The sequence below is a fragment of the Chlamydomonas reinhardtii genome, chromosome 7, assembly GCF_000002595.2.
Source record: "Chlamydomonas reinhardtii strain CC-503 cw92 mt+ chromosome 7, whole genome shotgun sequence".
Taxonomy (NCBI): domain Eukaryota; kingdom Viridiplantae; phylum Chlorophyta; class Chlorophyceae; order Chlamydomonadales; family Chlamydomonadaceae; genus Chlamydomonas; species Chlamydomonas reinhardtii.
In genome coordinates this window covers 5,278,356-5,304,074 of record NC_057010.1, presented here as the reverse complement: position 1 = coordinate 5,304,074, position 25,719 = coordinate 5,278,356, and the positions used below count along the sequence as shown (strand labels likewise).

At 65.2% G+C, this 25,719-nt stretch overlaps 6 protein-coding genes across 6 annotated transcripts; 2 read left to right on the top strand and 4 right to left on the bottom strand.

Annotated features, from left to right (window-relative positions):
- Window positions 1-18: 18 nt before the first annotated feature.
- On the bottom strand, window positions 19-5,850 carry CHLRE_07g349520v5 (uncharacterized protein). The gene is made up of 10 exons (XM_043064530.1): window positions 4,382-5,850; window positions 4,084-4,263; window positions 3,492-3,901; window positions 2,798-3,267; window positions 2,330-2,414; window positions 2,143-2,182; window positions 1,934-1,980; window positions 1,495-1,731; window positions 1,182-1,268; window positions 19-933 (listed from the first exon to the last, which is right to left on the bottom strand). The coding sequence occupies exons 1-10, from the start codon at window positions 5,097-5,099 to the stop codon at window positions 715-717; spliced, it is 2,493 nt and encodes an 830-aa protein (XP_042923098.1). The 5' UTR covers window positions 5,100-5,850; the 3' UTR covers window positions 19-714.
- Window positions 5,851-6,159: 309 nt separating this feature from the next.
- CHLRE_07g349500v5 (uncharacterized protein) lies at window positions 6,160-15,260 on the bottom strand. Its single transcript, XM_043064529.1, has 15 exons — window positions 14,892-15,260; window positions 14,689-14,772; window positions 14,435-14,522; window positions 14,220-14,315; window positions 13,859-14,043; window positions 13,498-13,710; window positions 12,389-13,265; window positions 12,139-12,235; window positions 11,554-11,956; window positions 9,576-11,374; window positions 9,108-9,447; window positions 8,622-8,768; window positions 8,197-8,394; window positions 6,961-7,284; window positions 6,160-6,800 (listed from the first exon to the last, which is right to left on the bottom strand). Exons 1-15 carry the CDS (start codon window positions 15,132-15,134, stop codon window positions 6,252-6,254), a joined length of 5,643 nt encoding a protein of 1,880 aa, XP_042923097.1. The 5' UTR covers window positions 15,135-15,260; the 3' UTR covers window positions 6,160-6,251.
- A 130-nt stretch (window positions 15,261-15,390) lies between these two features.
- CHLRE_07g349450v5 (uncharacterized protein) lies at window positions 15,391-16,306 on the top strand. Its single transcript, XM_043064528.1, has 3 exons — window positions 15,391-15,607; window positions 15,747-15,856; window positions 16,046-16,306. The coding sequence occupies exons 1-3, from the start codon at window positions 15,469-15,471 to the stop codon at window positions 16,265-16,267; spliced, it is 471 nt and encodes a 156-aa protein (XP_042923096.1). The 5' UTR covers window positions 15,391-15,468; the 3' UTR covers window positions 16,268-16,306.
- Window positions 16,307-16,318: 12 nt separating this feature from the next.
- On the bottom strand, window positions 16,319-17,810 carry CHLRE_07g349400v5 (uncharacterized protein). Its single transcript, XM_043064527.1, has 3 exons — window positions 17,737-17,810; window positions 17,476-17,583; window positions 16,319-17,334 (listed from the first exon to the last, which is right to left on the bottom strand). Exons 1-3 carry the CDS (start codon window positions 17,740-17,742, stop codon window positions 16,786-16,788), a joined length of 663 nt encoding a protein of 220 aa, XP_042923095.1. The 5' UTR covers window positions 17,743-17,810; the 3' UTR covers window positions 16,319-16,785.
- A 100-nt stretch (window positions 17,811-17,910) lies between these two features.
- On the top strand, window positions 17,911-19,200 carry CHLRE_07g349350v5 (uncharacterized protein). The gene is made up of 3 exons (XM_001692533.2): window positions 17,911-18,209; window positions 18,374-18,412; window positions 18,716-19,200. The coding sequence occupies exons 1-3, from the start codon at window positions 18,054-18,056 to the stop codon at window positions 18,824-18,826; spliced, it is 306 nt and encodes a 101-aa protein (XP_001692585.1). The 5' UTR covers window positions 17,911-18,053; the 3' UTR covers window positions 18,827-19,200.
- An 8-nt stretch (window positions 19,201-19,208) lies between these two features.
- CHLRE_07g349300v5 (uncharacterized protein) lies at window positions 19,209-25,710 on the bottom strand. Its single transcript, XM_043064526.1, has 14 exons — window positions 25,293-25,710; window positions 24,927-25,040; window positions 24,598-24,708; window positions 24,215-24,313; window positions 23,846-23,927; window positions 23,514-23,584; window positions 22,788-23,222; window positions 22,461-22,625; window positions 22,057-22,173; window positions 21,603-21,798; window positions 21,107-21,378; window positions 20,713-20,847; window positions 20,165-20,503; window positions 19,209-19,945 (listed from the first exon to the last, which is right to left on the bottom strand). Exons 1-14 carry the CDS (start codon window positions 25,455-25,457, stop codon window positions 19,610-19,612), a joined length of 2,637 nt encoding a protein of 878 aa, XP_042923094.1. The 5' UTR covers window positions 25,458-25,710; the 3' UTR covers window positions 19,209-19,609.
- Between the last annotated feature and the right edge of the window lie 9 nt (window positions 25,711-25,719).

Here is a 25,719-nt window from a genome sequence, read left to right as displayed (position 1 = left end):
GCGTTCTCGCCCGCAGCCGTTTAAATGCACTCCGTCCCGCGGCCAAGCCCGCATCCCTCATATGTGTCCCGCATGCCGCACGCTAAATAAGTGCGGAACGAAGATGAGGCGACCGCGGCTTCGCCCCCGCCATGCCACCGGCACTAAAACGTGCGTGCCCGGACCTGGCTCTGACCTGCTCCGAACCCCGCTACCTCCCCCTCCAGTCGAGTGCCACTACTCCGTTGTCAAAGCATAGGCCGCGCTCTTTACTTTTGCATTGGGTTCGTTCGGTTTAGTTTGGGCTGGTATCTACATCCCCCCCAAAAAAACCTGCCTGCCTCATACAGCCGACCTTTCCATAGCATTCGAACCTCATCCTGCCAACTTCATTCGTTTCCTTCAGTCGCTCATCCAGGTTTCTGTCGAATACAAGCCTTTGACACACGCCCCTGCTTCCATACGAGCCGCATCCGATTTCATGAGTGCCGTGACACGCACAACGCAGCGCAAACTCCCACATGCGCTCTTCCGCTTCTGGTCTGCTGGCACGGCGGCCGTACCTTCCACAGCCCACCCCTACAACACACCCGCAGCCAAACGCCTGCAAAGCATAGTCCCTTCCATACTCCCTCCCACCTGTGCTCTAGCCATTTAACTAGCTACGTATACCGTACCCTCCCCATCTTCCTCTTAACACATAACCGATCTAATGCCATACAACACAGGCATCCATCACACCGGCGGCCGCGGCAGGGCCTGGACCGCCATGCCCTCCATCCGCGCCACCACCTGCCGCATGGTCGGTCGCTCACTGGGCTCCGGCTGCAGGCAGTCCCCGATGAGCGCCGCCACCTCGGGGGCCAGCAGGCCCGCAGGCGGCAGGCGGGCCAGCAGGTGCGGCCCCAGGTGCCGCGGGCCCAGGCAGCGGGGGTCCTCCAGCACCGCCGACACCTGCGGGTGCAGAGGAGTAACGCATGCCGACACGCACATATCAAGGAGGGAGCGCGTTGTGCAGGGGAGCGCGCGGGCGCGCGGTACGGTATTTACCGCACTCTGCCACGCTGGCTGCAACACCCTACAGCAGTACGTGCGTGTGGGTGCGAGGTGCCAAAGTTCTGTTCAGGATCCCAAACCACCGCTGATGCGGTGCACGGTTGTGCATACCGCACCGCCACTATGCGTGTGTGCCGCTCACGCACCACATCCGGGTCCAGGCCGGCGAAGGGGTCGGCGCCGCACCAGGTGGCCAGCTGGAACAGCAGGATGCCCCAGCTCCACACGTCCGCCTGCAGCGCGCGGCAGCAGGCAGCAGGCAGCAGGCAGAAACGGGTAGCAGCAGACGGCAGCAGCAGGCAGCAGGCAGCATTACTAGGCGGCAGGGCAGGGGACAGTGGATAGGCGTGGCAGGCAGTGGCGGCGGGCAACACGGCGGGAGCCCGCATCATCATTAATTCCGTTCTGCGTGTTTACCTCCTTGCCTTGTTCTCTAACCTCCAACACACTCAGGCCCACCTGGCAGCTGAAGGGCCTGCAGTGCACCAGCTCCGGCGCCGACCACAGCGGGTGGCCCTCGTACTCGGAGCCAGGCGCAAACACCTGCTGCTGCCAGCACCCGCTACTACCGCTACTGCCGCCACAGGAAGAGGCGCTGCTACTGCCAGAGCTAGAGCTAGAGCTACTGCCGCTGCGACTGCCGCTTGCGCAGCCGCTCGCTGGCGCGCACACGACGGCCATGCCGAAGTCGCCCACCTGTACACCGGCAGCCGCAGCACGCATCAGCGCATGCGTGCCGCCGCCCCCGCCGTCACACACATGCCCATCCAATCACAACCTTGCCCGCATCATCCACACCCGTGCACGCCCAGGAACACAGCAAGTAAGCATGAGAAAAGATATTGCAGGTCTAGTGTTTTGCTATTAGCCACGCCCATACCCACGCGCACGCCCGTACCTTCACAACACCCGCGGCGTCAAGCAGCACGTTTGCGGTCTTGAGGTCTGCGGCATCGTGTGAGCATGTGTGCGTATGTGTGTGCGTGTGTGTGTGTGTGTGTGTGATGACTTGAGGGGGCACATCTTCCCTCACAGCACGGGCTTCCGCACTAGCTGGTAGCTGCTTACTTGCAGATTGCGCAACCACCCACGCATCACATACCGTACCCTGGTGGATGACACCGAGCTCGTGTATGGCTGCCATGCCCTGTCGCGCGGTGACAATCGGAAGGCTTGCAGGTGGGAATGCAATTGAAGGTGCGCACAATGCTAAGCAACGCGGCAGCCGCCATCGCCGCAGTATGCTAGCGAGCGGGGCCGCTGCTGACGCACATGCACGCGCACGTGCACGCACCTGCGCCACCTCCTTGGCGATACGGAACCGGTCGGCAGCGCTCAGGGCAGACAGCACCTCGGCATCGCTCAGCGCGGCCACACACCTGTGCAGTGGTGGTGGTGGTGGTGGTGGTGGCGGGGGTGGGGTGGGGAGGGGTGGGGGGTGGGGTGGGGTGGGGGGTGGGGGGGAGGGGGTACATGCCCGAGCCCAACGCAACATTCCCACCATCACCAACATGGGGTGCATCAGCAGTGATGAAAAGTGACACGGAAAGGAAGTGCCCCCTTGGATGAGCCTCCATGCGCGTGCTCTCCTACGTGTATGTGTGCCTCGCTTTTTCAAGGTATGACGACCCTTTCCCCCTTTCCCCCCCCCCCCGCTTTCTCCTCTCCTATGGACACAACTAAGCAACACGTACGCCCACGTGCTCCCGCCCGCCCAGCCGTCCACCCACCCGCCGCACCAGCCACCCAAAGTAGTACAGACCTGCCCAGCACCAGCGCCTGCGCCCCGTCGCGCCGCGTGACCACCCCTTTGAAGTCCAGCACGTGGGCGTGCAGCTGGCTGAAACCGTCCTCCGCAGCCCCCGCACCGCCGCCTCCGCCTGCTCCAGCGGCTCGGCTACGCGTGTCAAACCCAGAGCCCCCGCTTTCCTCAACACCGAGCGCGCCCGCCGGGGCAAGGTCCGCAGCAGCTGCGGCCGCCAGACCCTCTAGAGCTCCTGCTCGTGCCGGCGGCGGTGTTGCCGCCGCCGGTACTGCCGCTGGTGTGTCCACTGCTGCCGCTGGTGCTGCCCCCACTAATGACACGGCTGCTGCCCTGTTATTGCTGCCGGCCCCGCTGCAGCTCTGCCTCCTCCTTCCCATCAGGTGCACCAGCGCAGTCAGCTCCTGTGTGTAAGCCTCCCTCAGGCTGTGTGTCTCTGCCATGTGCCACCGCAGCACCTTGATAGCCACCTGCGTACGGCGGGGGTGGGGGTGGGTGGCCGGGCGGGCGGGCAGGCAGGGATTTGCATGGCCGAGCCACGCGAGCGCAGCCGGCAGGTTCGTGCCAAGGTTCGTGCCACTACTGCTCCCAACTGCCGCCACACCAAGGCCACATCTCTGCTGCTTCAATCATGCATGTAACCTATCTACCCAACGAACATCTCAGCATCGAACCCAGCCAACACACCACCCACCGGCTGCCCCCGGTAGCTGCCTGCGTGCACCACCCCGAAGTCACCGCAGCCCACCACGCCGCCCCACACCAGCCCCCGCGGGTCCAGCTCCGGACAGCCCGGCGGCAGCGGCGGCAGCTGCTGCAGCTTCCAGACCGGCACCGTGGGTGCGACGGCGGCGGCACTGCTGCTGGCCACGTCTGCTACGCCGCATGCACCCGCGCCACTGACTGCCGCTGCTAGCGGTAATGCTGGTGGTACTGCTGCTGGTGGGACAGCAGCCGCTGCCACGTCCGCGGCCGCGGCTGGGGCATCGGCCGCCGCCGCCGCCGCCCGCCGCAGTAGCATGTCCCGGAGCTCGGGGTGCTCGAGGGCTCCCGCGTAACGCCACGCGGCCGCGCCCCGCGCATCTGTGCACCTGGCATCCACACCTGCGGCGGAAGCAGCAGACGCAGCATCCCGCAACAGCCTGGTGAGACCTGCGGTAGCTAGTCCTGTGCATTACCACCACCACTTGTGCCACTGTGGGCACACATCAACCTCTTGACTCGTGCTCCCTCCGCGATTCCCATTACCCCCGCTCCCTCCCGACCCTCTCCTCGCACTCACGCACCCTGCTCCAGCAGCCACCTGGCCGCCTCCACGTTGCCTGCCGCCGCCGCCCGCATCAGCAGCGACCGGCCCTGCTCGTCCAGCACGTGCAGGTCGGCGCCGTAGCGCTGCAGCACAGCCAGGCAGCCGGGCACCGCCGCCGTGTCTCCAGCAGCGCCGCCACCACCCGGAGCCCAGCCAACTGCAGAGCAGCAGGCATGCAAAACACAAATGGCATGGATTGCATGTGGTCTATGTGCTTCAGATGATGACACGGTGGTGTCCCGTGCAAGGCACGTTTTGTCTGTCTCGGCACGCACCTAACAGCATGCTGGGGGTGTGGCCAGCATAGTTCCGAGCGTCCGCATGTGCGCCCGCACTCAGCAGCAGCTGAATCACCCGCCGCATGTCGCCGGCATGGCGTTGGTGCGGCTGCGCGGTGGCGGCAGCATCAATGCGGCGGCGTCGGCAGGCGTAGTGCAGTGGTGTGCCCCCGCGTGCGTCAGGGGCGTCCGGGTGCATCATGAGTCGCAGTAGCAGCAAGTGCTGCAGCCCTGCGTCACCATCACAGCTGGTGGCGGTGGCCGTCGTGCTACTGCTGCTACTGCCGCTGCTAGTGCGCTTGGTGCTGATGGTGCTACAGCCGGTGCTGATGCTGCCGGTGCCGGTGCTGGAAGCCCGATGCTGCCGGTGGGCGGCGGCCCACGCTCTAGATGCTACTGCCGCTGCCGCCTCCGGGGGAAGGAAGCCCTGGCTTTCAAGCAGGGCCGCCACCAGGCTTGCGTCCCCATTGCGAGCAGCTTTATGCAAGGGGCTGAATCCACTTTGCATGAGTCTACGGAGCTTGGGCAGGAGCTCGCACGGCTCCTGCGGGCCCACGGTTTCATCGTCGCAAGGCACTTGTCGCATGTTCGGGCAACGGCTCGCCATGTCGCTGCCGTGTCTCCCGTAGTCAACGCTTGCCTCTAGGGCATGCCCGGCACATAGCGCCTCGAAGAGCGGCCAGCTTCCGGGCTCCGGACTCAGCAGTGTGTGCATCGGGGCTGGCGATGGTTCCGCCTTGGCCGGTGCTGCCGGGCACCGGGGAACGCAGGCATGCGTTACACCTCTGGCCGCCCGCAACTCCACCGTTGCGACTGCACGGCGCGCTGTGGGTCAGGCAGAGTGGCCTCCAATGAGTATAACGAAAGCGCCGAGCAGAGCTCTGGTGAGCAAGCAGTTAAAGGGACACATTCTCGGCGGCTTTTCTAGGGTTTGGCGCGTTACACCGCGCAATAAGCAGCAGTATCATTGTTGTTTGCAAAATTAGGTTAAGAGTTGATAGCGCGTTGTGGCGGTCAGGCGATCGTCTTCGCGGGCGCACGCCGATGCGAACTCGGCTTCTCGGGCCGGACCGTGGGCCGCGACGATGGCCAGCCGCGCAGCTGCTGAATTGTCTTCAGACCTGTCGCCCAAGCCCTTTAATAAGCTGTACTGCGTCCTTGTAAAGCGTAAGAAGACGATTTGCGGTAACCTTGCCAACTACAAAGGATGTGGAAATCCCTCGGCGTGCTTCTTCAGTTCACGGGCCCTCTCGGTGCGGTCACTTCGCGCTGTTGGAGTACTCTGCAGCGTCATGCCGAGGGGTTAAGGTTGTATAGCCGGGAGGAGGCAACAGAGGGAAAGCACGGGAGGGGGGATCCTTTGACGCGTCCGCAGTACGCGTGCCGTGAGATGACACGCTCCAATCACCGAGGCTCTTCGGAAAAGCACTAATTTGCACCGACATGTCAAATACAATTCCATCACCTACCATATTCATAAGCGCCACTCACAAAGTTTCGCTTTGTCACCCTTTGTCTCACACTCTCGCAGCTCACGCTCGCAGCTGGCAGGGGTAACTTGCCCTTCCAGGCTTGCCCTAGAGGCTGCTGTGAGCGTGGATTAGGCCACAAAGCGGATGGATGGTCTGGTTGTGCCGCCACTGCCAACGCACTGCTGGATGGCTGCTGCCGGCTGCTGATTTGCTGAGTATCCCTTGACTAATTGACTTGCCCACCACACGTACATGTCGTTGGATGGTGACAGTTGCGGTATCACCACGGTGGCCAGCGGTCAAACCTTTCCCATGTTACAGAAATGCCAATGTACGCAAACGCCACTCATGCTCGATCAACACCACCACATACACGCACCCGCGGGCCAGCCTGACTACATCACCACACAAGTCCTCGGCGACAGCACCACCTCACCCAGAGGCTGCTGCTCATCTCCCGAGCTGCTGTCATCCTCCGCCGCACCAGCCGACCCGCCGGCTGCGCCAGCGGCACCCGCACCGGTACCCTCCGCCGCCGCAGCGTACCCGCGCCGCGGCGGCGTGGGCCCAAACGCCGGAATGGTCTCCTCCGGGCTCCCGCTCCGCCGCATCTGCCGGTCCAGCGCCGTCTCCAGCCGCAGCACCTGGGGCCGTGCCGGTGACCCGCCCCCGCCCTCCACACCACCTCCCGCAGCCCCAGCCGCAGCCCCATGAGGCCCAGCGGCACCCGGCGGCGGCGCCGCCGCGCCCGCCGGGCCGCTGGCGCCAGCTACCGCCACCAGCCGCTGGCGGACGTCGCCGCCAGGCACGGCGCCGCCGGCGCTCGGTCCAGTTGGCGCAAGCCCACCTTCAGCGGCGGCCGCGCCGCCAGCGGCAGCCACTGCTGCGGCGGTGACGCTGGCGGTGACGTTGGCGACCATGTCTGCCGACCTCTCCCGAATGGCCTGAGGCGGGGGCAGGCAAGACTCATCACGTACCGTATGGTACATGACAGCAAGTGGCAAAACGGTAGCATCCACGGCACGGCATGCAAATCTTCCCTGGCACAATCTGGGCACAGGTGCAACAGCGGTCAGAAGACCAAGCTAGGCTGCTTGCGCTCACCGCCGCGAAGGTCGCCCAACCGGCGCCCGCTGGCGACCGACCCCGCGCCGCCGCCTCCGCTGCCGCCGCCTCAGCCGCCGCCTGCCGCCGAGCAAGGTCTTCCCGGTTCGCCACGACCAGCTGCTGCTGCGCCGACGTCAGGCGGCTGCGCTCCCGCTGCCGCGTGGCAACACCGCCGTCGGTACCAGCGCGGTCCTCGCTTCCATCCGCGTTGGCCGCCACAGGGCCCTGACCGCGGGCACGGCCTGTGGAGCCGACGTCGCCGCCCAAGGCAGCTGCTGCGGCCCTGACCGCCGCTGTCGCGGCCGCCACCTCGTCCAGCGCCTGCACGACACAGGGCACACAAGCCCACGGCGTGTGGTTTGTCATTGCGGGCGCTCTATGCATAGCAGCGAAGTGTTACGACTGAGTCGGGGACGTACCGTAATGCTCCACTTCCAGCATACGCAACGCAGTTACAAATACGAACAATTCATGCCCCCCTCTCACCCCGCGCCGCGCGACTGTTTCCTTACGGGATTGGTTCAACGTTAGCCCCCCTCTCACCTCCATACCCCCTCTCACCTCCATAGCCCCTCTCACCTCCATGCCCCCCTCTCACCTCCATGTCCCCCTCACCTCCATGTCCCCCTCACCTCCATGCCCCCCTCACCTCCATACCTCCCTCACCTCCATGCCCCCCTCACCTCCATGCCCCCCTCACCTCCATACCTCCCTCACCTCCATGCCCCCCTCACCTCCAGTCCCCCCTCACCTCCATGTCCCCCTCACCTCCATGTCCCCCTCACCTCCATGCCCCCCTCACCTCCATGCCCCCCTCACCTCCATGCCCCCCTCACCTCCATACCCCCCCTCACCTCCATGCCCCCCTCACCTCCATACCTCCCTCACCTCCATACCTCCCTCACCTCCATGCCCCCCTCACCTCCATACCCCCCTCACCTCCATACCTCCCTCACCTCCATGCCCCCCTCACATCCATGCCCCCCTCACCTCCATGCCCCCCTCACCTCCATGCCCCCCCCTCACCTCCATGCCCCCCTCACCTCCATGTCCCCCCCCCTCACCTCCATGCCCCCCCCCCTCACCTCCATGCCCCCCTCACCTCCATGCCCCCCTCACCTCCATGTCCCCCTCACCTCCATGCCCCCCCCTCACCTCCATGCCCCCCCCCTCACCTCCATGCCCCCCCCCTCACCTCCATGCCCCCCCCCTCACCTCCATGCCCCCCCTCACCTCCATGACATGGTCCACAGCTCGCAGCAGTGAGTCCACCGGCTCCTCCTCCCGCTGGGCCGCTGCCGCAGCCTGCCGCTCCGCCCCCGCCTCCTGCTCCTCCTCCTCCTCTTCGTCGGCGCCGCCCGCACCCGGCGCCCACAGCCGCGCCACCGTGCCGTTGCCGCACGTGGCGATCATGGGCTCCAGGCAGTGCACCTGCAGCGGCCACGTCCACGGGCCACATCGGTATGGGTGCAGTTTGCCAGCTGGCAGAAGTACGTATGTAATACGGTACCCTTTGTTTTCCGTTGTGTGATGCAATTTCCACAACCCCCAAAGCAAAAGTACGGAACGGGCAGACTTGGGTGCAATAGTGTGCAGAGGTGCCTGTCGGCAGACAACTTTAAGCCATGCATGCGGCTGGGCAGGTCGGGGGGACTCACCGCCAGGCATGTGGGCACGAGGCGGTCCTGCACGGGCAGGATGCGCACCACGTTGGCGCTGTCGTAGTCCCACAGGAACACGTGGCCCTCGTCCGAGCCCGAGGCCACGTACGACGGCCCAGAGCTGCCATCGCCGATCCACGCCACCTGTTAATATGAGAGAGGAGGAAGACTGAAAGACCCTTTATGTGACAGGTATGTGATGCGGCACGGCGGTCACACATATATGGGTGCCTGCATGTTGTGTTACTTAGGGACTCAAGTACACTGGACGGAACACATGTGGTGTGTGCGTCATGGAATGAATGCTTCAGGGGGGCCACAGCAACTTGCCGCACCAAGCTTCCGCTTGATGCCTGCACGAGCGCGAGCCCAACGTCATGCGTGCCGGACGTAGGTCAGGCCATGCAGATGCCAATGCGCTCTCGTTCGACTCAATCGCCTGCCACACACAAACCACATTGCAAATTTCTCTGATGGACATACCTCCTTTACGGTCATGACATTCTTGTGCCCGTCAAAGCGCCGCAGGTAGCCGCCGCCCTCCAGCCCGCCCTCCGGCGCCTCTGTCGCCGCCGCCGCCGCGGCTGACGCAGCTCCCAGCCCCACTGCCGCACTGCCCGCCGGCATGCCGTCCGACACCACCGCGCCCACACGACGCTCCTCTGCAGCACTGTAGGACAAATCCACGCCTGCTCCTGCGCCTGCCCGGGCTGCCACATCGGCTCCTGCCCCGGCTGCTGTGTCGGCGGCTGCGTCACCTGCTGCGGACGGTCCTGGGTCACTCAGCAGCGGGTCGGCCGCCGCCCACAGCACCCGCTGCACTCTGTGGAGAGCAGTTCACACGAAGCGGCGACTGGTGCGTTTTGGTGCACAGCAAGCGTTCGGCATGCCACATCCTAGCAAGCATGAATCCCGTAAAGAGTCCAAACAGGCGTTGCAGCACGAACTCACCGCCCTGGTCCAGACCCGGCCGCCGTCTGGTGCAGTGAGTCCGCCCTCGGACCGCCCTCTGCAGCTGTCCCCACCCCTGCAACCACCCCGCCAGCCCCGGTGGTCGGCCCTGCGGGGTGCTGCTGTGGCTGTTGCTGGGGCTGTTGGCCTCCTCGGGAGGCCGGCGAGAAGCGCCGCCAAGGCAGCGGCACGGTTGCCGGGTCCAGACCCACCTCCCCCACCCCGCGGGCTGCATCTACAACAGGCGACCGGTCAGCCGCAGCGCCCTCCGACCCCAACAGCAATCCGCTGCCGCCCATGCTGCCGGCCCGGCCCGGCCGCGCATCCTGCGTGGCGCTGCCTCCAGCGCCAACACTGGCGCCAGCACGTGCAGGCGAGGCAGCGGCGGAGGCCGTCCGCACGGCCCCGGGGCCGGCGGGGCTCGCTGCGGCACCAGCAGTAGCGGCAGCTGCCGGCGAGCCCGCGCCGCCAAAGCTGCCAGGGCCGCCGATGCGGGTACGGAACAGCAGTGCGCGCCGGGGCTGCTGTGAGGGACTGGGGCTGGGAGAGGCAGGCGAGCCGGCGGCCGCGGTCCGTTGTGACGGCAGCAAGGCTGGGGTTTCAGCAGCTGCGCGTGCAGCTGCCAGCAGGGGCGGCGGCCCCACCGGCGCAGCGTCCGTGACGCCAGCGGGTCCTGATGCCACGGGGCCTGCAGCGCTCGGCACTGCCGCTGGCAGCAACGCCGCGTTCTCAGTGGCGCTCGTGCGGCGCCAGGCTTCTGCAGCGGCTATGCGCGACGCTAGCCCCCTGGCAATGCCCAGGGCCGCTGCAGCCGCAGAACGGCCTGGGCCCGGCTCCGCCGCCGCCGCCGATGCCCCTAGCTGGTGCTCAGCTTGCCGAGGCTGCTGGAGCGGCTGTGCCTGCTGGTGTGGGTGCGTGCGCGCGCGCTTGCTCCGTCGCTCCGGAGTCCCTACCGGCGCCTCACCTGCAGCGCCTGCGCTGTGGCCAGCGTCGCCGCTGCCACCGGGCGCACCAGCATCGCCGCCGGCCTCCGAGTCACAGCCATCCATGTCCATGGCATCTCCGACTTCAACCGCCGCTGTTGCAGTGCGCCGGGCGGCGCCGTTGGAGCCGCCAGCCTGGGACCCGACCTGCTCGCACATCCCGGCGCCACCGCTTCCTGCTGACGCGGCCCGCCCGCTGCATCCTGCTGCGTCCATTTGCGTCGCCGCTGCGGGTACAGCTGTAGCAGGCACTGCAGCGCCCGCCATGAACTCCTGGCGGCTCAGTGGGAGGGCACCGTATTGCATGTCCGACACGGAGGCAGGTGAGGACAGGGACGCCCGCGTCCGCCGGCGATGCCGCTGCGACCGCGGCGGCTGTTGCTGTGGCTGCCGCCCCTGCTCCTGGTTCTGAAGCTGTTGGGACTCGCCCAGCGGCAAAGTACCGGTATCGCACAAGCCTTGCGGTGCAGAATTAAGCTCCAGCTGGTGTTGCTGCTGCTGCCGCCACTGTCGACGCATTGTGGGCGTATCATCAAAGCCTGCATCCTCATCATCGCCGCTGCTGCTTCTACTGCTGCCGTGGGTTCCGTCGCTACCGCCAGCACCGACGTTACCCGAGCCATTGGCGCTCTCCACACGGCCCACGGTTCTAACCCTATGAGGCACGGGCCCAGGAGAAATCCCACTGCCCCCACGCTGCTGCTGGTGCTGCTGTGGATCGGGCGACGGTAATGGACTGCCGGCGCCCGGCCGCGCAGCACGCTCGTGCAGCGCTGCGCGCCCTGCCTCCGCGAGCTGCCGCCGCTGGGCCAGCGCCTGGCAGCAGGGACATGCAGTCAGGTGGTCAGTCAGTCAGCGGGTCAGTCGGTCCGTACGTCAGTCAAATCCGTCAGCTGCGGCACCGATAGCGCGGCAGGCAAATGCAAGATGAGCAAAACGGCCGTCAAATAACAGCAGCAACACATGCGGCTGCACACGCGATGAATGCACCGTACCTGCCGCGTCAGCTCCGAGACACGTTCGAGCCGCCGCAGCAGCTCCGCTCGGTCGTGCGGCCACAGCGGCAGCGGCGGCGCCTCCGTCACAGCACGCGACGCAGCGGTGCCCGCCCCACCGGCTGCAGCTCCCACACCGCCACCGACTGCTGCCACCGCTGCAACGCCGCCAGCGTCTGCTTCCGCCATCTCTGTGTCTGTGTCTGTGTCCGAGGCCGGGCCGGGCTGCCCGCCCGCTGCAGCTGCGCTGCTGCCTTGGCCGGCCCCGCGTGGGGGTGACAGGAAGGCAGGCAGGGAAGCCCCGGGCGCGCCACCAGCCGCTTCGTGTCCCAGAGGCTGCGGAGGTCGCGCGCCTGCGGGCGACAGCGTGTAGCGGTAATAGGCCACCCGCCGGCCCGGCCGACTGCGGGCAGTTGCAGCAAATGTCACCGACAGCTTGTGTTTGGTGAGGGTTGTAGATATGTACGTGGCGCCGGGAGAATGTCTCACACAATCGACTAAACAAGCAAGCCATATGTTGGTATTGGTGAGCTCCGTGTTAAGGCAGGGAAGGGTTAGGCACCTAAGACCATTCCGTGGGCGCACCTGGGAGATGCAGCGGCACCAATGTCCGCGGCATTTGCGCCAACAGCGGCCGTAGCAGCCCGGTCCCCTGCTGCCGCTTCCGCGCCAGCTACCTCTCCTGCAGCAGAGCGTCACGACGTGCACGCGGCGTGTGACCCCACGCAAGCCCAGGACGCACAGGTGCACACGACGCAGGTCTGCCACGCACCATACTTACAATATAAACATACCGGTAGTGCATAACAGCATGAGCACAAGTGCAGTGACCCACCTGCAGCGATGGTCATGGTCGCGTCCGGGAGGGCCATGCTCAAGAGCGTGTGCTCCACAGTCCCACCGCCACCGCCGCCACCCGCGCCTGCACCGCTCGCCGCACCGCCCGCCCCGGCAGCAGCAGCCACACCAGGCCGGTGCAGTGCTGCTGCCGCTGGGTCATCTGGGAGCGCCGCGACCTCAGCCGCCTCAGCGCCGCCGACAGGCGGTGTACCTCCTGCTTCAAGCCCCGTCGCGACATTGGATCCCGTCCTTCGCGTCCTCGCTACGGGCGGTCTGCCCCCTGACCCAGGCGTCAAGAGAACCCTGCGTGGCGTGGGCCGCAAAGCCCGCTGAGACTGGGACTGCGGCTGCGCCGGCTGCCGCTGCTGTGCGCGCTGTGGTTGCCAGTGCGGCCCACGCTCTCCCTCGCTCTCATTGTTGCTACTCTCCGAGCCGCTCGTCGAGGCCGCTCCCACCGCATCGGCGCCGGCAGGGCTCGCCACCTCGGCAGTGCCCCTCTGCGTAGCAGCTGCGCTGCGCCGCTGCTGCATCGACGCCTGCCCAGCCGCGCTGGTGCCTGCCGCGCCTGTAATCCCAGCGCGCCTGCTACCCCGCGCCCCGCTCAGCCCGCCGCTAGGGACGGCACCGTCCGCCGCCGTTCCGGCACTGTCACCCACAATGCCAGTGGCGAGCCGGCGCGGAGGCGTGAAGAACTCCCACGCCGCCGGCCGCGGACTCGGCCCTGCTCCCGCCACTGCGCCGCCTCTGGCACCCGCCGGCGACGCCATACGGTTTGCCCCGAGCGCTGCTGCCATGGGTGACGGCGGCGGCAGGTGCGAACGCAGACGGGCCTCCAGCTGGTCATAGCTCATGGCGTTCGCCTTTACGTCCACCTACAGGCAGCAGCAGCAGCAGCGGCGGCAGCGGCAGGGCGGCAGCACCGTTGGCACCGTGACAGCCAGTGGTGGAGCCAGCGCACAAGGGCCTTGCCACCCCGCAGACACAGCTTCCATCCTCTGGTACGTCACACAATCCACACTAGGCCCTTTGACTTCGCACTGAACGCCCAACCCGTCTCCGCAATGCCGAACACGCGTGCACCGAGCACATTGCGCTCGCGCCTACCGCATAGATGGCGTCACCGCTGTAGCTGAGCAGCAGCTCCCGGCCGTTCACCGCGAAGGCCAGTCCGGTCAGGTGGCGCACCCGGCCCATGGTGCTGAAGCCACCGTTCGCGCCCGCCATGAACATGGGCACGCACACGTGCGGCGGCGCGAAGGCCGACACCCACGCCGGCCGCGAGGTGGGCGGCGTGGCGGGCGAGGCGCCGGCAGAGGCCTGCGGTTGCAAACAGTTGCACCCGCGCATTGCGGCGTTGTGGTGCAGAGCAGGCGGGTAAGTGCAACACGTCAAAATGCTGAGAGCACGCGCTGAGACCCCGTCCTCCGCTCCATGTGGCACCAGCCATGCTCTGGGTCCTGCTTACCATCCTGTACGCGCCACCTCCACCTCCACCTCCACCGCCGCCGGGCAGCATGCGCATGTCATACAGTCGCGCGATGGGGTCTCCTCCGCCCGTGGCGAACAGGTGCGGCGCCGTGGGCGACACGGCCAGCGCGTCGATGGGGATGCGCAGGCTGCTGCGGCCCGCACGCTCACAGCACTGCTCCACTGCAATTCAGATGCAGGCAGCAGCAGGCGCAGCGGCACGGGCAGGTTGTGATGATGCGATGCCAGCGACAGAACATGATTAGTTGGACTGTCAAGAGCGGAGGACAAGCGGTCAGTGAGCACGCGGACAGGGCAGCATCAGCATGCTAATTGCCCATCAGCCATCCGTCTCTCACCCAGCAGGGTATTGGGCTCGCCCCCCGCGGCGGCGCCCGATTGCCGGATGTCGTACAGACGCACGCTGCCATCTTCGCTGGCGGACAGAAACGTGTCTGCAGGACATGTTGGCGAGGGGATGAAGAAACCACAAGGTTAACAAACCCTGGCGTGTAATTGTTTTACGCTGTCTAATCAAGCTGGTCTGTGACTCAAGCCGCCACAAGTTGCTCACCTGGTCCAAGTGAAGCGAGCGTCTTCACCCTGCCCTTATGGAAAGAGAAGGGGCGCGCCGCCTGACGGTTCAGGTCGATGACACGAACCTGTGGAAGCAACCGGTGTTGCATCACGGCACGCACTCTTGCTTCGGTCCGCGAAACCTGCCCACTTGCCAGCGTGCCTGCACGCCCCCCCGTATCCTCAGAGCCTTGCAGGAGCTTTTACCGCTGCAGTTTCGCATACTCCAAAGCACCGCCCGCCGCTACGCACCTGCCGATCCGTCGCACAGGTGATCACCCTGCTCCCGCCGGACCCTGCTAGGAAGCGTGCACAGAGGACCGTGCCGGTGTGCCCCTGCGTGCAGTTGTAAAGCGTTTCACGCGGCTTGTGAGAGCCTTTCCCACTTAAAATTTTGCTGTGATGGCGACAAACTGGGCACCTTAGGCTGCCCCGCCGATTCCACGCATGCCCACCGAATCGAAGCTCTTGCTGACGCGCCCAGAATCAGGCTGGTACAGCGTGAGTCGTGAGGCTTCATCACCAATAAGCAGGTGCTGGCCAGTCTCCGCGAAGGTGAGCGCGGTGCTTGCTTGCGGGAGCCGGCCGCTGTCACGGTCTGCAAGCTGCAGCCTATCGACCAGGAAGTCGTGGCTGCGCGCAGGGATTCTCCTGCCTTCCCTACGCCTTTCAAGGGCGTTGAATAAGGAGGTCGTCATGGTATGTCAAGCCCAGGCAAAAGGCCCAGGGGGTCGGTCATGCCCAAGTCAAATGTGGTTCCAGCAGTGGTTTCACATGCTGCCATTGGAGGTAGAGAACAACAGTATGCAAGTTTGCGCATCCGGCGAGAGCCTCAAATTGAGCGGGTTGTGCGGGAGCTGGGCCGAATTGCAAACCCTTCATCGACAAAGTTTCACCCCCAAACACCCATCGACTTATGATTCTTCGTCAGTAATATTGCCAAACATACTTCTGATACACAGCTGCTTCACAATTCCAGGAGAAGACGGTCCGACTAGACTTTTGCAGAGCTGTTCTAGCCTTCAGGTCGCAATGAACCTTGACGCGAACTCGTGGTCGCAGCTCAATGATGAGTTGCATAGCATGGTCAAGAACTTCTCAGATCTGGTGAAGGCGTCGCGCATCCCCGATGAGTACGCAGACGAGCTGTCAAGCTCGAAGGACACCAAAGGCAAGCCTTTCAATTTTCAAATGTTTTGTGCATGCTGAATCGTGGCTGGCACAGGGGCCAGGGGCAACCTGGCCTGCGCACCCCACAATGCACCCCGTGGCAACCTGCGAATACCCCCTTCGCCCCTTCGCCCCTGCAGGTGACCTGCAGGAGGTGCTGGCTGACAAGCTGCTGTTCTCCGCATACATGTGTCTGCACCACATCAGCGAGCTGAAGAAGGCAGCGGCGCTGAGCGACCACACGACGCAGGTCAGTGCGTCGGGACGTGCGCGCCGGACAGTGTCAGTGCATGCCGGTGCACCTCGTACCCGCACACGCACCGCCAAGCGCCACCTCCCCTCTAGCGGTCTAGCCTCTCCTGCTCTCCTGCAGGCCCCCTCAGCCCAATCCTCCCTTTCCCCTACACCTCATCCCTCTGCCTTTCCTGCACGCCGCCAGATCGCCAACGCGCGCGCCGTGAAGGGCGCCATGCAGCGCGCGGACGACACGGTCACGGGCCAGCTGGCGGGCATCAAGGCCGAGGCGCAGGAGCTGCTGGGCCAGCTGGAGGAGAGCTACTACAGCAGCCGGCACAAGGGCCGCCCGACCGAGAGCGGCGTCAGCGAGCAGCTGCGCGAGCTGTGCAGCCTGGCGCTGGAAAGCGCTAGCCATCGCAAGTGAGGATGAGGCGGGCTTGACTCAGCAGTCCGCACCCGTGTTGGGGAGCAGGCGGCAGGGCTCAGCGGCTGCGGCGTGCTGGGGCATGCCAGCAGTGCCAGTAGCCCAAGCGTCCTGCAGCGCACTTGTTCTCGTAGTCATCCTCTGTTCAAGGGCTGCGGCGGTACAGCAGTACTGTAGTCAATTTGCGCAGGGTCCATTGGTGGGGCGGCCGCCCCCACCAATGGCCGTGGACGTAGCTGTGCTGGGCACGGCGGCAGGCCGTCGGCTCCTGGTGCTGGCCGTCATCGGAGGCTCGTTGCAGCACCCGTGTGCCGTGTTACATACAGCGCAGCGCAGCAAGCATTGTACGGTATTGACTACGTTGTGCCAACAGCTCCTCAGCGACATCCAGTCCTGTCGTCAGCATGCCCATCGCAGGACCCTCTCAGCCGTCCACATCCCACCACCAGGTTATTGCCTACTGCGCTGCACGACAGTGTGCAGCCTTGCGCCGGAAGCTCCCCCAGCAGCTACGCCAGTTACGTCTTCTGCTTCTTCGGCGGCCGCAGCGGTGCAAACGCATTTGCATTTGGCGCTGCCGCTCCCGTCGCACCCTTGCCCGCTTTCCCCCCAGCCGCCGAGGATGCACCGCCGCCAGCTCCACCCGACTTCATTCCAGCCTGCCCTGGGCCCTTGCCGCCGCCGCCACCACCGCCGCCGCTCCCCGCACTGCTGCCGGCCGCCGCGGTAGCGTCATCAATAATCCGCAGCGTGGACGGCTGCCACGGCTTCAGCTCTGCTGGTTTCCGGAATGTCTTGGCCATATCAACGTCGCTGATGGAGGCGCCTTGCTGTTGCGCAGCCGCTTGCCCGGCTGCCGCGGCGCTGCCCTCCGTGGCGGCAGCAGCGGTAGCCGCAGCCCCTGTCTTCTTGACTCCCCCGGGCCCAAAGCTCATGCGGCCACCTGCCCGGGCTAGCCCTGGCAACGGCACGGGCTCGTACGAGATAATGCATCTCCCGGATGTGGAGGCCGGAGGCCAGGCTGCGTCGCCGACAGTGGCTTCTGGCTCGGGTTGTGAGGTGGGCGCCTGCGTAGCGGCGAGCGTGGTGTGTCGTGTACATTGAGTGAGCAGTGCTTATCAGGCGGCGTGTTTATCGTGTTTGCATAGCATGGTACAAAGTGCATGCCCTGGGAAGAGTGCGCGTAGATGCAGAGCGTGGCTCAGTACCTGAGCGGGGTTCACGGCGGGTGCCTCGGCCTCTGCTGCTGCTGCGGCGTCGGCTGCTGCGTCGGCTGCAGCGGCGTCAGCCTCGAGCTTCCTCTTTTCTGCCGCTCTCTGTGAATTTGTAACATGACGCATGCATTATTTCAGAGTGCATATCGCCCGACTGTGCTCGCCAGCATATAGCGCAGCGTGTCCTGCGCGGTCGCGCCGCTGCACATTGGTCAAGCAGGGCAAGCTCTAGGGCTGCTGAGTGCCTCAGTATACCTGCATGAATTTTAAGCCTAAGACTTTAGAAGAGAAGCCCTTATTTTGTGACATTTTTGGCTGAGTGCAAGAAGGCTCAGCAGCGCGCGGTGTGTGCAAGCACTAATAGATATATGCAGAAACGGAGTGGTGCAGCAGCTGAATTCCCAAACGGCATTGTGGGCACGGAAAACTAGAATGGGGAGGCTCATTCCTTGACTTGCGAAGCGTAGCACTTCAGCAAGTTGCCTCGGTGCACACGTAACCGTAGTTGATAGCCAAGCGTACTGAATTAAGCATCAGGCGTAGCAGAACCACACCGATAGTGTCACGAGAGAATGTCGTCTGCTCTCCGTCGCCTTTCGCAGCAGGCCCCGCGTCTGACGCGTGGCCTGAAGACTGGCAACGTCACTAAGGGTGGTGCTGAGAAGTATAGCCACGAGGAGGTCGTCTATGGCGATGGCCACCACGGTCTGCGCAAGGGCTACACCTACGTAAGCCGAGAGCAAGCGCAGTGCACATGGAATATGCATTAAGGGCACCATGCTGATGTCCCAGCGCACAAGCGGCAGTGTTCGGGGCTTGATGACTCGCGGCAACCGGTGTGCCCCTGGCGCCAGCAGAATTGTAACGCGGCTTTGCGACCGCTGCCCTGCAGGACTTCGAGCACGGGCCCCACTACCTGCAGCCCGAGAAGGTGAGCCAGGCGCGGCCTGCTTGGTACCGGACTGTACCGATTTCCGGAACTGGCTAAACACAAATCGATCGCATGGCGGGCGACTGTTGAGCAGTGTAAAGTCACAACTCAATATGGAAGCGCGCGCTGTGGCGCTGTGGCGCACTCTCGCCCGTGTGGGTGTCGAATGGCACGCCACGCGCACCCGTTTCCCACGGCTCTTATGCTCTTGAGCCGCCGCCTCTGTTGCGGGAGTCAGGGCGCTCCTCCCCACTCCTGCAGGCCAGTAATGCTGTAACGCTGTCCCCCTGTGTCCCCTGCCAGATTCCCAACTTCTGGAGCAAGTTCTATGCGGGCACTGGCGCGCTTTACGCCGTGGGCCTTGGCGTGCCCCTGTTCGCTGTCTGGTGGCAGCAGAGCAAGCTCAAGGCGTAAACGCGCCTAGGAGCTATCACTGGTGTTGGGCTTGCACGGAAGCACCATAGTGGTTTCTGGCGGGCGGGGACGCGGCTGGGCTTGGTAAGCACACGGCGGTCTTCAGGCTTAATTCTTGTGTCGTTGTGTCTCGAGTGTGCTGTGAGTGTATGGTTTGCGTGGGATGCGTACTGAGCGTGGCTGTCCTACAAATGGAGGTTTGTAACCCAGGCCAGACCAGGGTGCTGTTCAGGCGACAGCTGACCGTGTGAGGGCGCTCAGGATGGTTAGATAGGAGACTCCCCATGACCTGAATAGTTAGGCTTGACCCAGATATCGTCATTCTCCGCCCCATTGCTGGAGGGGCCGATGTACTTGTAAGGACCTGTCGCGGTATGCAAAAGTCGAGAAACAGCTCAGCCACACCACGCAACACCACCACTGTCAGTTCGTGCCCTGCGTCCTGCCCTCTACCGGGGCATACTGCCTCTGTGCCTCCCTTTCACGACGTCAGCAAACTCATGCAAACTACCAGCCCGCCAGCAAGCCGACGAGTCTTTGGGACAGTAACTCGCGCCCCTGCTCTGCCGTCGCAAATTCACATTGTCGGGACTTCGCCGCCCTGCCCCTTACGGCCTCACCATGTCCCATCGCAATCCCTTTCGGCCTTTCCTAGCCTCGCTAACACAAACACCTTAACCCGGGGAACGCACACCAAAACACCATCAGAACACCATCATATCACCGAAGCACTCGCCTCCTGCCTGGTTCCCCACGCCACCCGCCAACTATCGCACACCCGTACTACCGCCGCCGCGGCCCCCGCGCGGCCTTGTTGGCCTCCTTCTCCTTGCGGAGTTCCTCCAGCTCCGAGCGCAGCTCCGCCATGAGCTCACTGCGGCTCACCACCTTGCGCGGCCTCTCCTCCTCCTTCGCGGCGCCCGCACCCGCACCTGCTCCGGGCCCTGCCCGCGAGCCTACGCTGCTCTTTGCCCGCTCCCCACCCTTGGCACTGCTGCTGCTACTCCCGCTGGGGTTGGGGACCGGCTCAAGCCCAGGCGGCAGGATGCGCTGTTTGCGGCGCCCCTTAATTGCGATGCCCACCGCCGCTGCGGAGCCCGTGGCCGCCAGCTCACGCACCTGAACACGGGGCAGGGAGGGCGATGGTAAGGCCGAGGCAGCGGGCGGGGTGTGACCTCAGGTCACAGTCCACAGGCACAGCCACGACCGCAGCCGCGCTCCGCGCTCAAGCCATGGGCCCCCACACCCCCACAACCCCATAGCATACAGTCCCACGCGCCCAGCCCATCCCACCACGCCACTCAACTCCTACCCAACGCCCCGTGCCCCGCGACCCACCTGCGATGGCCGCAGCCTCTTGAACGCCTCCAGGTCCTCGTCCACAATCTCGTGGTCCGCCACTTCGTCATCATCGTCGCCGTCATCGTCGCCCCAGCCGTCGTCTGCGTCAGCCACCGTTGCCGCGCCGCTGCCGCGCCGCCGCCGCCCGCCCATCTGCTCCTCCGGCTCATCGCCCAGCGGGATGTCGTCATCCTCATCCACGATGATCTCGTTGTAACGCTCCTCGTCCGTAAGCCGCTTGGCTTTGGGCTTGGGCGGCTCCTCCTGCGCCGCGGCCTTGCCCTTGCCCTTGTCAGCCTTGCCGGTGGAGGCCGCGTCGCGCCCGCTGGTGGAGGCCTGGCGGGATGAGTGAGGGAGGTGTTGAAATAATGAACTGGGTGCTGGTGATACCATGGCCGGGTACGTATGCGCGCGCCAACGATGACCGGCAGAGGCCTTTCCGCGCCCACACGCCACCCAGCTGCCAAGCAACGAATGCCTAGACAATGGTCTACCCCGCCTTGCAGGCGGCATCCGGCAGGGCTACAACGCAATGCCGCCCTCACCTCCGCGCCTCGGTCCCTCCGCTTGGTCTTGTCCTTGGCCGTCTGCTCCGTGCGGTCGGACTCGGTGTCGCGGTCGAAGCTGTAGCCGGCGGGCGGGGGCCCCAGCCGCAGCTGGCCGTGTGCCACGTGCGCCTCCTGTGACGATTAGTTAAGTGGGGGTTGCGTTCATGATTAGGTAAGAACCTAGACGGCAGGCAATCTTGGGGACGGCGGTGGTGTGGGACAGTGGGAGCAGTGTGGAGATGCGGCGGGTGGCGGTGGTGCGGTGCAGCTTTCACGCCGCGGCCAAGTTGCAGCCCACAACTGCGCAACGCCACATGGTGCCCGAGCGGCTTTCAATGCACCGGTCATCACTCGTGCCGTACAAACCGCAACACGGGCAGTTCCCACTCACCAGCAGCGGCACTCCCAGCTGGTCCGCCAACTTGTCCACAATGAAGCGCTCGTTGGGTGTCACGATGGTGAGCACACTTCCCGCCGCCTGCGCCAGCTCCAACGCCTCTTCCACAGCCGCCGCCGCCTTCTGAGCCGCCGCCTTGGCGGCGCGGTTGCTGGCAGCGACGCCGCCGGCGGCTGCCGCCTCGGCGGCAGCGGCCTCTGCCTCGTCCGCGGCCTGCTGCGCCGCCTCCGCCGCGGCCTCAGCCGCTAGCGCCGCGGTTAGGCGTCCTGTGGGCACATGAAACGAGGGCGGTGCACCATCAGTGCCGCTGCGCACATCACCAATCGTCCTTTGTGTTCGAATCGTCTCTAAACAAATGCGTTACTCTCTGTTCCCTCCCTGTTCTCTTATTCCATTTTTCCTGTTCCTCCTCTGTCCGTCCACCATCAGCCCAGCCCATCAGCCCAATAGAACCCCTACACAATCCCCCCTCCATTTTACAAGTGCTTACCCGTGCGGCCGGCGCGGTGGGCGTAGTGTGCCGCGCTGGAGGGCAGCTCCAGGTTGAACACTGCGTCGCAGGCGGGCACGTCCAGGCCGCGAGCCGCCACGTCGCTGACGCACAGCACGCGCAGCTTGCCGCGGCGGAAGCTATTGAGCAGGTTGGAGCGGGTCAGGCGCGGCAGCTCGCCATGCAGCGCGCCAGCCTGGGAAGGGAGAGGAAGGAGAGGGAAAGGCGGGGGTTTCAACGGGTAGGGCAGGGAGGATGGCGTGAGCGGCTCGCTAGGGGCCTTTGCGGTTGCCGCAGACGGGCAATGATACAATGTCACACAATGCCGCTCGCCGCCTTTGATGACCCCTTCCTCCCCCTCCCACCTGACCTGGGTCCGCGGACGTACCTGCCGCCTCTCCCCGCCTATTTTCCTCAACCCGTCCTTTCCGGAATGAACTCCCCCCCCCCGCACCTTGATGCCTCGCGCCTGCAGCTTGTACTGCGTGTCCTGCAGCCGCTGCTGGAAGTTCATGAAGGCCAGCACCCGGTTGGCGCCCAGCGCGTGCACGGCGCGGCGCAGCATGTCCACCTGCGAGGCCCAGGCCAAGGCCCAGAGAGGTGTCGAGGTAGAAGTCGAGGACGGGCGGCACCATGGGCGTGCGCATAACTTCATATCCCGGTGCGCGTGTGACAGGGAGGGCTGTACATGTGCGGCACTGCCGTGCATCCAAACTGCGCTTCCCCCCCCCCCCCACACGCACACATTCCCAGCGCACCTCGCCTCGCTTCAATCAGGGAGTGCTTCACCGCGCTTGCTACACCACCTCCCCCCTTAGCTAGTCATGAATGTAACCCCCCTCCCCTCCCTCGCCGCACCTTGTGCCGCGGCTCCGCCACCAGGTAATAGTGTTGCAGCTGCGGCGGCAGTGTGGGCACCAGCCCCTGACCCGCTTGCACGCCGCCCGCCGAGCCACGAGTGCGGGGCGCCAGCGGGGAGGCGGGCCCGTCCCAGCCGCGCACACCCCAGCCCCACGCCGGGTTCTGCGTGCACAGGGATGGAGCGCGAGGCGGCAGCGTCTAAGCACACAGTTTTGGAAAGGTGTATGCGTTGTCACCGCGATTCCAAAAGTATATATCAGGAACACAGTCAGTCAAATCCATAACATGGCCGCGTTGACCCATGCCCTGTAGCAATCCGCTCACCGTCGCGTCCGCGGCGCCATCGGCTCCTCCTGGCACGGCGCCGGCAGCGGCTGGCCCCGCGCCCGCGCTCGCTCCCGCAGTCGCGCTGGCGACGCCGCTCATCAGCGCCACCATGCCGCCGTCGCCGTCGCTGATGCCCGGCACAATGGCCGGCACGGCGCCCGCCGACACGAAGCGCGGCGAGGGACACCACTTAGCCGACCGGCTCAGCACGCTGGGCGTGAGCGTGGCGCTGACCAGCACCGTTTGGCGGCGGCCGGAGGCGCCCTCAAAGGGCAGCGACGCCACCGCGGCCGCTGTGGCGGCGTCAATGCCGGTCAAATCGTCAGCTGGCGACTGGTGCGGCTGCGGCGGGCGCAGGTCCAGCCGCTTGCCGCAGTGGTCGTTGAGGTGACCCATGTCCTCAGCGAACGCCGACGCCAGCAGCTGGTCAGCCTGCTCGGGGTGGGATCAAGCGGGCGCGTAGGGAGAGAAAGAGTTGGAAGCCGCCTCAGCGTACTGTATCACGGTATGTGAGGCCCCAATGCCGCAGCGTCTGTGAACTCCAACCCTCCATGCTTCGATGGCCCCGCCCCGGCCCGCCCCTCCTTTCCCCTACCCCACCCCGCCCCGCCCCGGCCCGCCCCTCCTTTCCCCTGCTCCCTCCCGCCCCGCCCCGCCCCTCCTTTCCCCTACCCCACCCCGCCCCGCCCCGCCCCGCCCCGCGCCGCCCCGCCCCGCCCCCACCTCGTCCATGACCATGATCGGGCATTGGTGCAGCCGGAGCGAGCCCGTGCGCACCATCTCCGACAGCCGGCCTGTGAACATGCGCGTGGTGAAGGAGATCAGGAAGAGAGCAAGGGGATCAATCAGTAAAACGCGTCGGGCCCCCTGGATAACGGGCAAGCTCGTCCTTCCTCGCCTTACGTGTCACCGCCCGCGAACATGCCACCACATACTAGGCCGCCCTGAACCCATCGCCTTTCAGCTCGTGCGCACAGCTGTACACGCAAGCATGGACACTAACACCCACACCGTCCCGCCACATTGACGCAGTAGCCACGCGCCTCAATACGCACCGGGCGTGCCCACAACCAGCAGGGGACCCGGCACCGCCGACAGCGCCTCCGCCTGGCGTTTGGGGTTTGCGCCGCCGATCACCTGTGCGTGCACATGTGCGTGGACGTGCGTGTTGACGTGGCTATTTGTTCGCGGCATGCGGCAAGACGTGTATAGCTGGACACAACTGGTGGCCTCTCGCCGAGTGCTGATCTGCTGCCCGCTGGCCGCCGCCGCCACCAGGCCTCCTCCAGCACACAACTGCCAAGCTGCCGCACCTTGCACCCCGCACCCCGCGTCGTTGGCCTCGTGGAGTGACGCAACGCCATTGCCACAGCCCCCATAATCGGCTTCGCCAAGTCCGCTCTCCCACCCAGCCCCCGTCGCACCTGCTGCACCGCCCACTTGCGCATGTCGGGTGGCAGCAGCGACTTGGCCACCCGCATGATCTGCATGGCCAGCTCCTGACTTGGCGCCACCACAAGCGCCTGAAGGGTTGAGAGGAGAGGCAGAGAGGGAGATGATTTGTGTGCTTGGTGCTTGGGGGCAGGCCAAGTCGGCGCGGGAGGTTAGGGGACACACAGGATCATTTAGGCGCATGACACGCTAGGCCGCACAGAAGGCCACACAGGGCCTATGGTGACCTCAACATCCTGAAGGTGCGCCCAGTTTCCCCTCCCCTTGTTCCGTGAACGCGTGTATATGCATCCCGTGCACGTCTTGCAAGTCCGTCCCTCCGCCTGCTTCTGAGCCCACGCCCCGTACTGCACACCTGCACGGGCACATCCGGCAGCCCGCCCCGCTTGGGCGTGCGGGGGTCCGCTGCCAGCGCCTCCGCGCGCCGCAGCCCCAGTGTCAGCACCGGCAGCAGATACGACAACGTCTGCAATATGCAAGGCATCAGATAGCAGTAGGGACAAGGAAGTTTAGGAGGGCAGTGGCAAGGCAAAGGTTCTTACCGGTCGTGGGCGCAGCCCGTGCAGCTGTCGGCTGCCCCGTCCCCACAGCACCCGCCAAATGACCCAACGGCTCGACGGCAGAGGCCTTCAACTACTCTCCTAATGCCCTTGTGGGTCTCAACGCAGATGCGCGCAGTCGCACCTTGCCAGAGCCGGTGTAGCTCTGCACCGCGCAGTTGCCGCCGGTGAGCACTGCCGGTAGTGCGGTGATTTGGATTGCCGACGGCCGGCCCACACCCAGCTCCGGCAGGGCCGCCTGTGGGGGCAACGGCGAGGCGGTCCGAGAGGTAGCAGGGCTGAGGATTGGCACGGGGGAGTAGCTTCTAGATGAGTTGATTGGTAGTTGAAACAAGGAAGACGTCTGGGAAACGTTCAGAAATGGGCGCGTGGCACGGCGCACGCCTGGACCCCAGGACTTGCACAGTACACTGTGTGCTGCTGGGTGGGGTACGGTGCAAGCATGCAGCCCAGGACATGTATGTGCCTAAAACGGCGGCCAGTTCCTTACCGCCAGCATCGGATCGATACCCAGGCTGAGGAACGGCGACTCTGCCGCCGCTGCCGAAGACTGTTGCGCCACCGCAGGCGCTGACGGAGCCTCCGGGCTCAGCTCCAAAGCCGCCGGCTGTGACTCGGACGCCGCCAAAGCGGTCGACGCGGCTGAGGAGGGCATTGCGACGGCCAGGACGCGCAATCCCCGGCGCTTCTGTGGTCCAGCTCGGTGTGGCCATGCGGCGGCTCCAAGCAAGGACCGAGCTCTGGCACCCGCGACTCCTCTAACATCTCCATTGGGTGCTCTAGTTTGCGAAAATACTTTCATGGTGCCTCAATTCGAGACTTGTCGGCTTGGGCCAAACCGAATTATACACTGTGCACCTCGAACCAGGTGCTGGGTTAACAAGAACGAATACTCGCACGCTCAATTGCGTAACTGT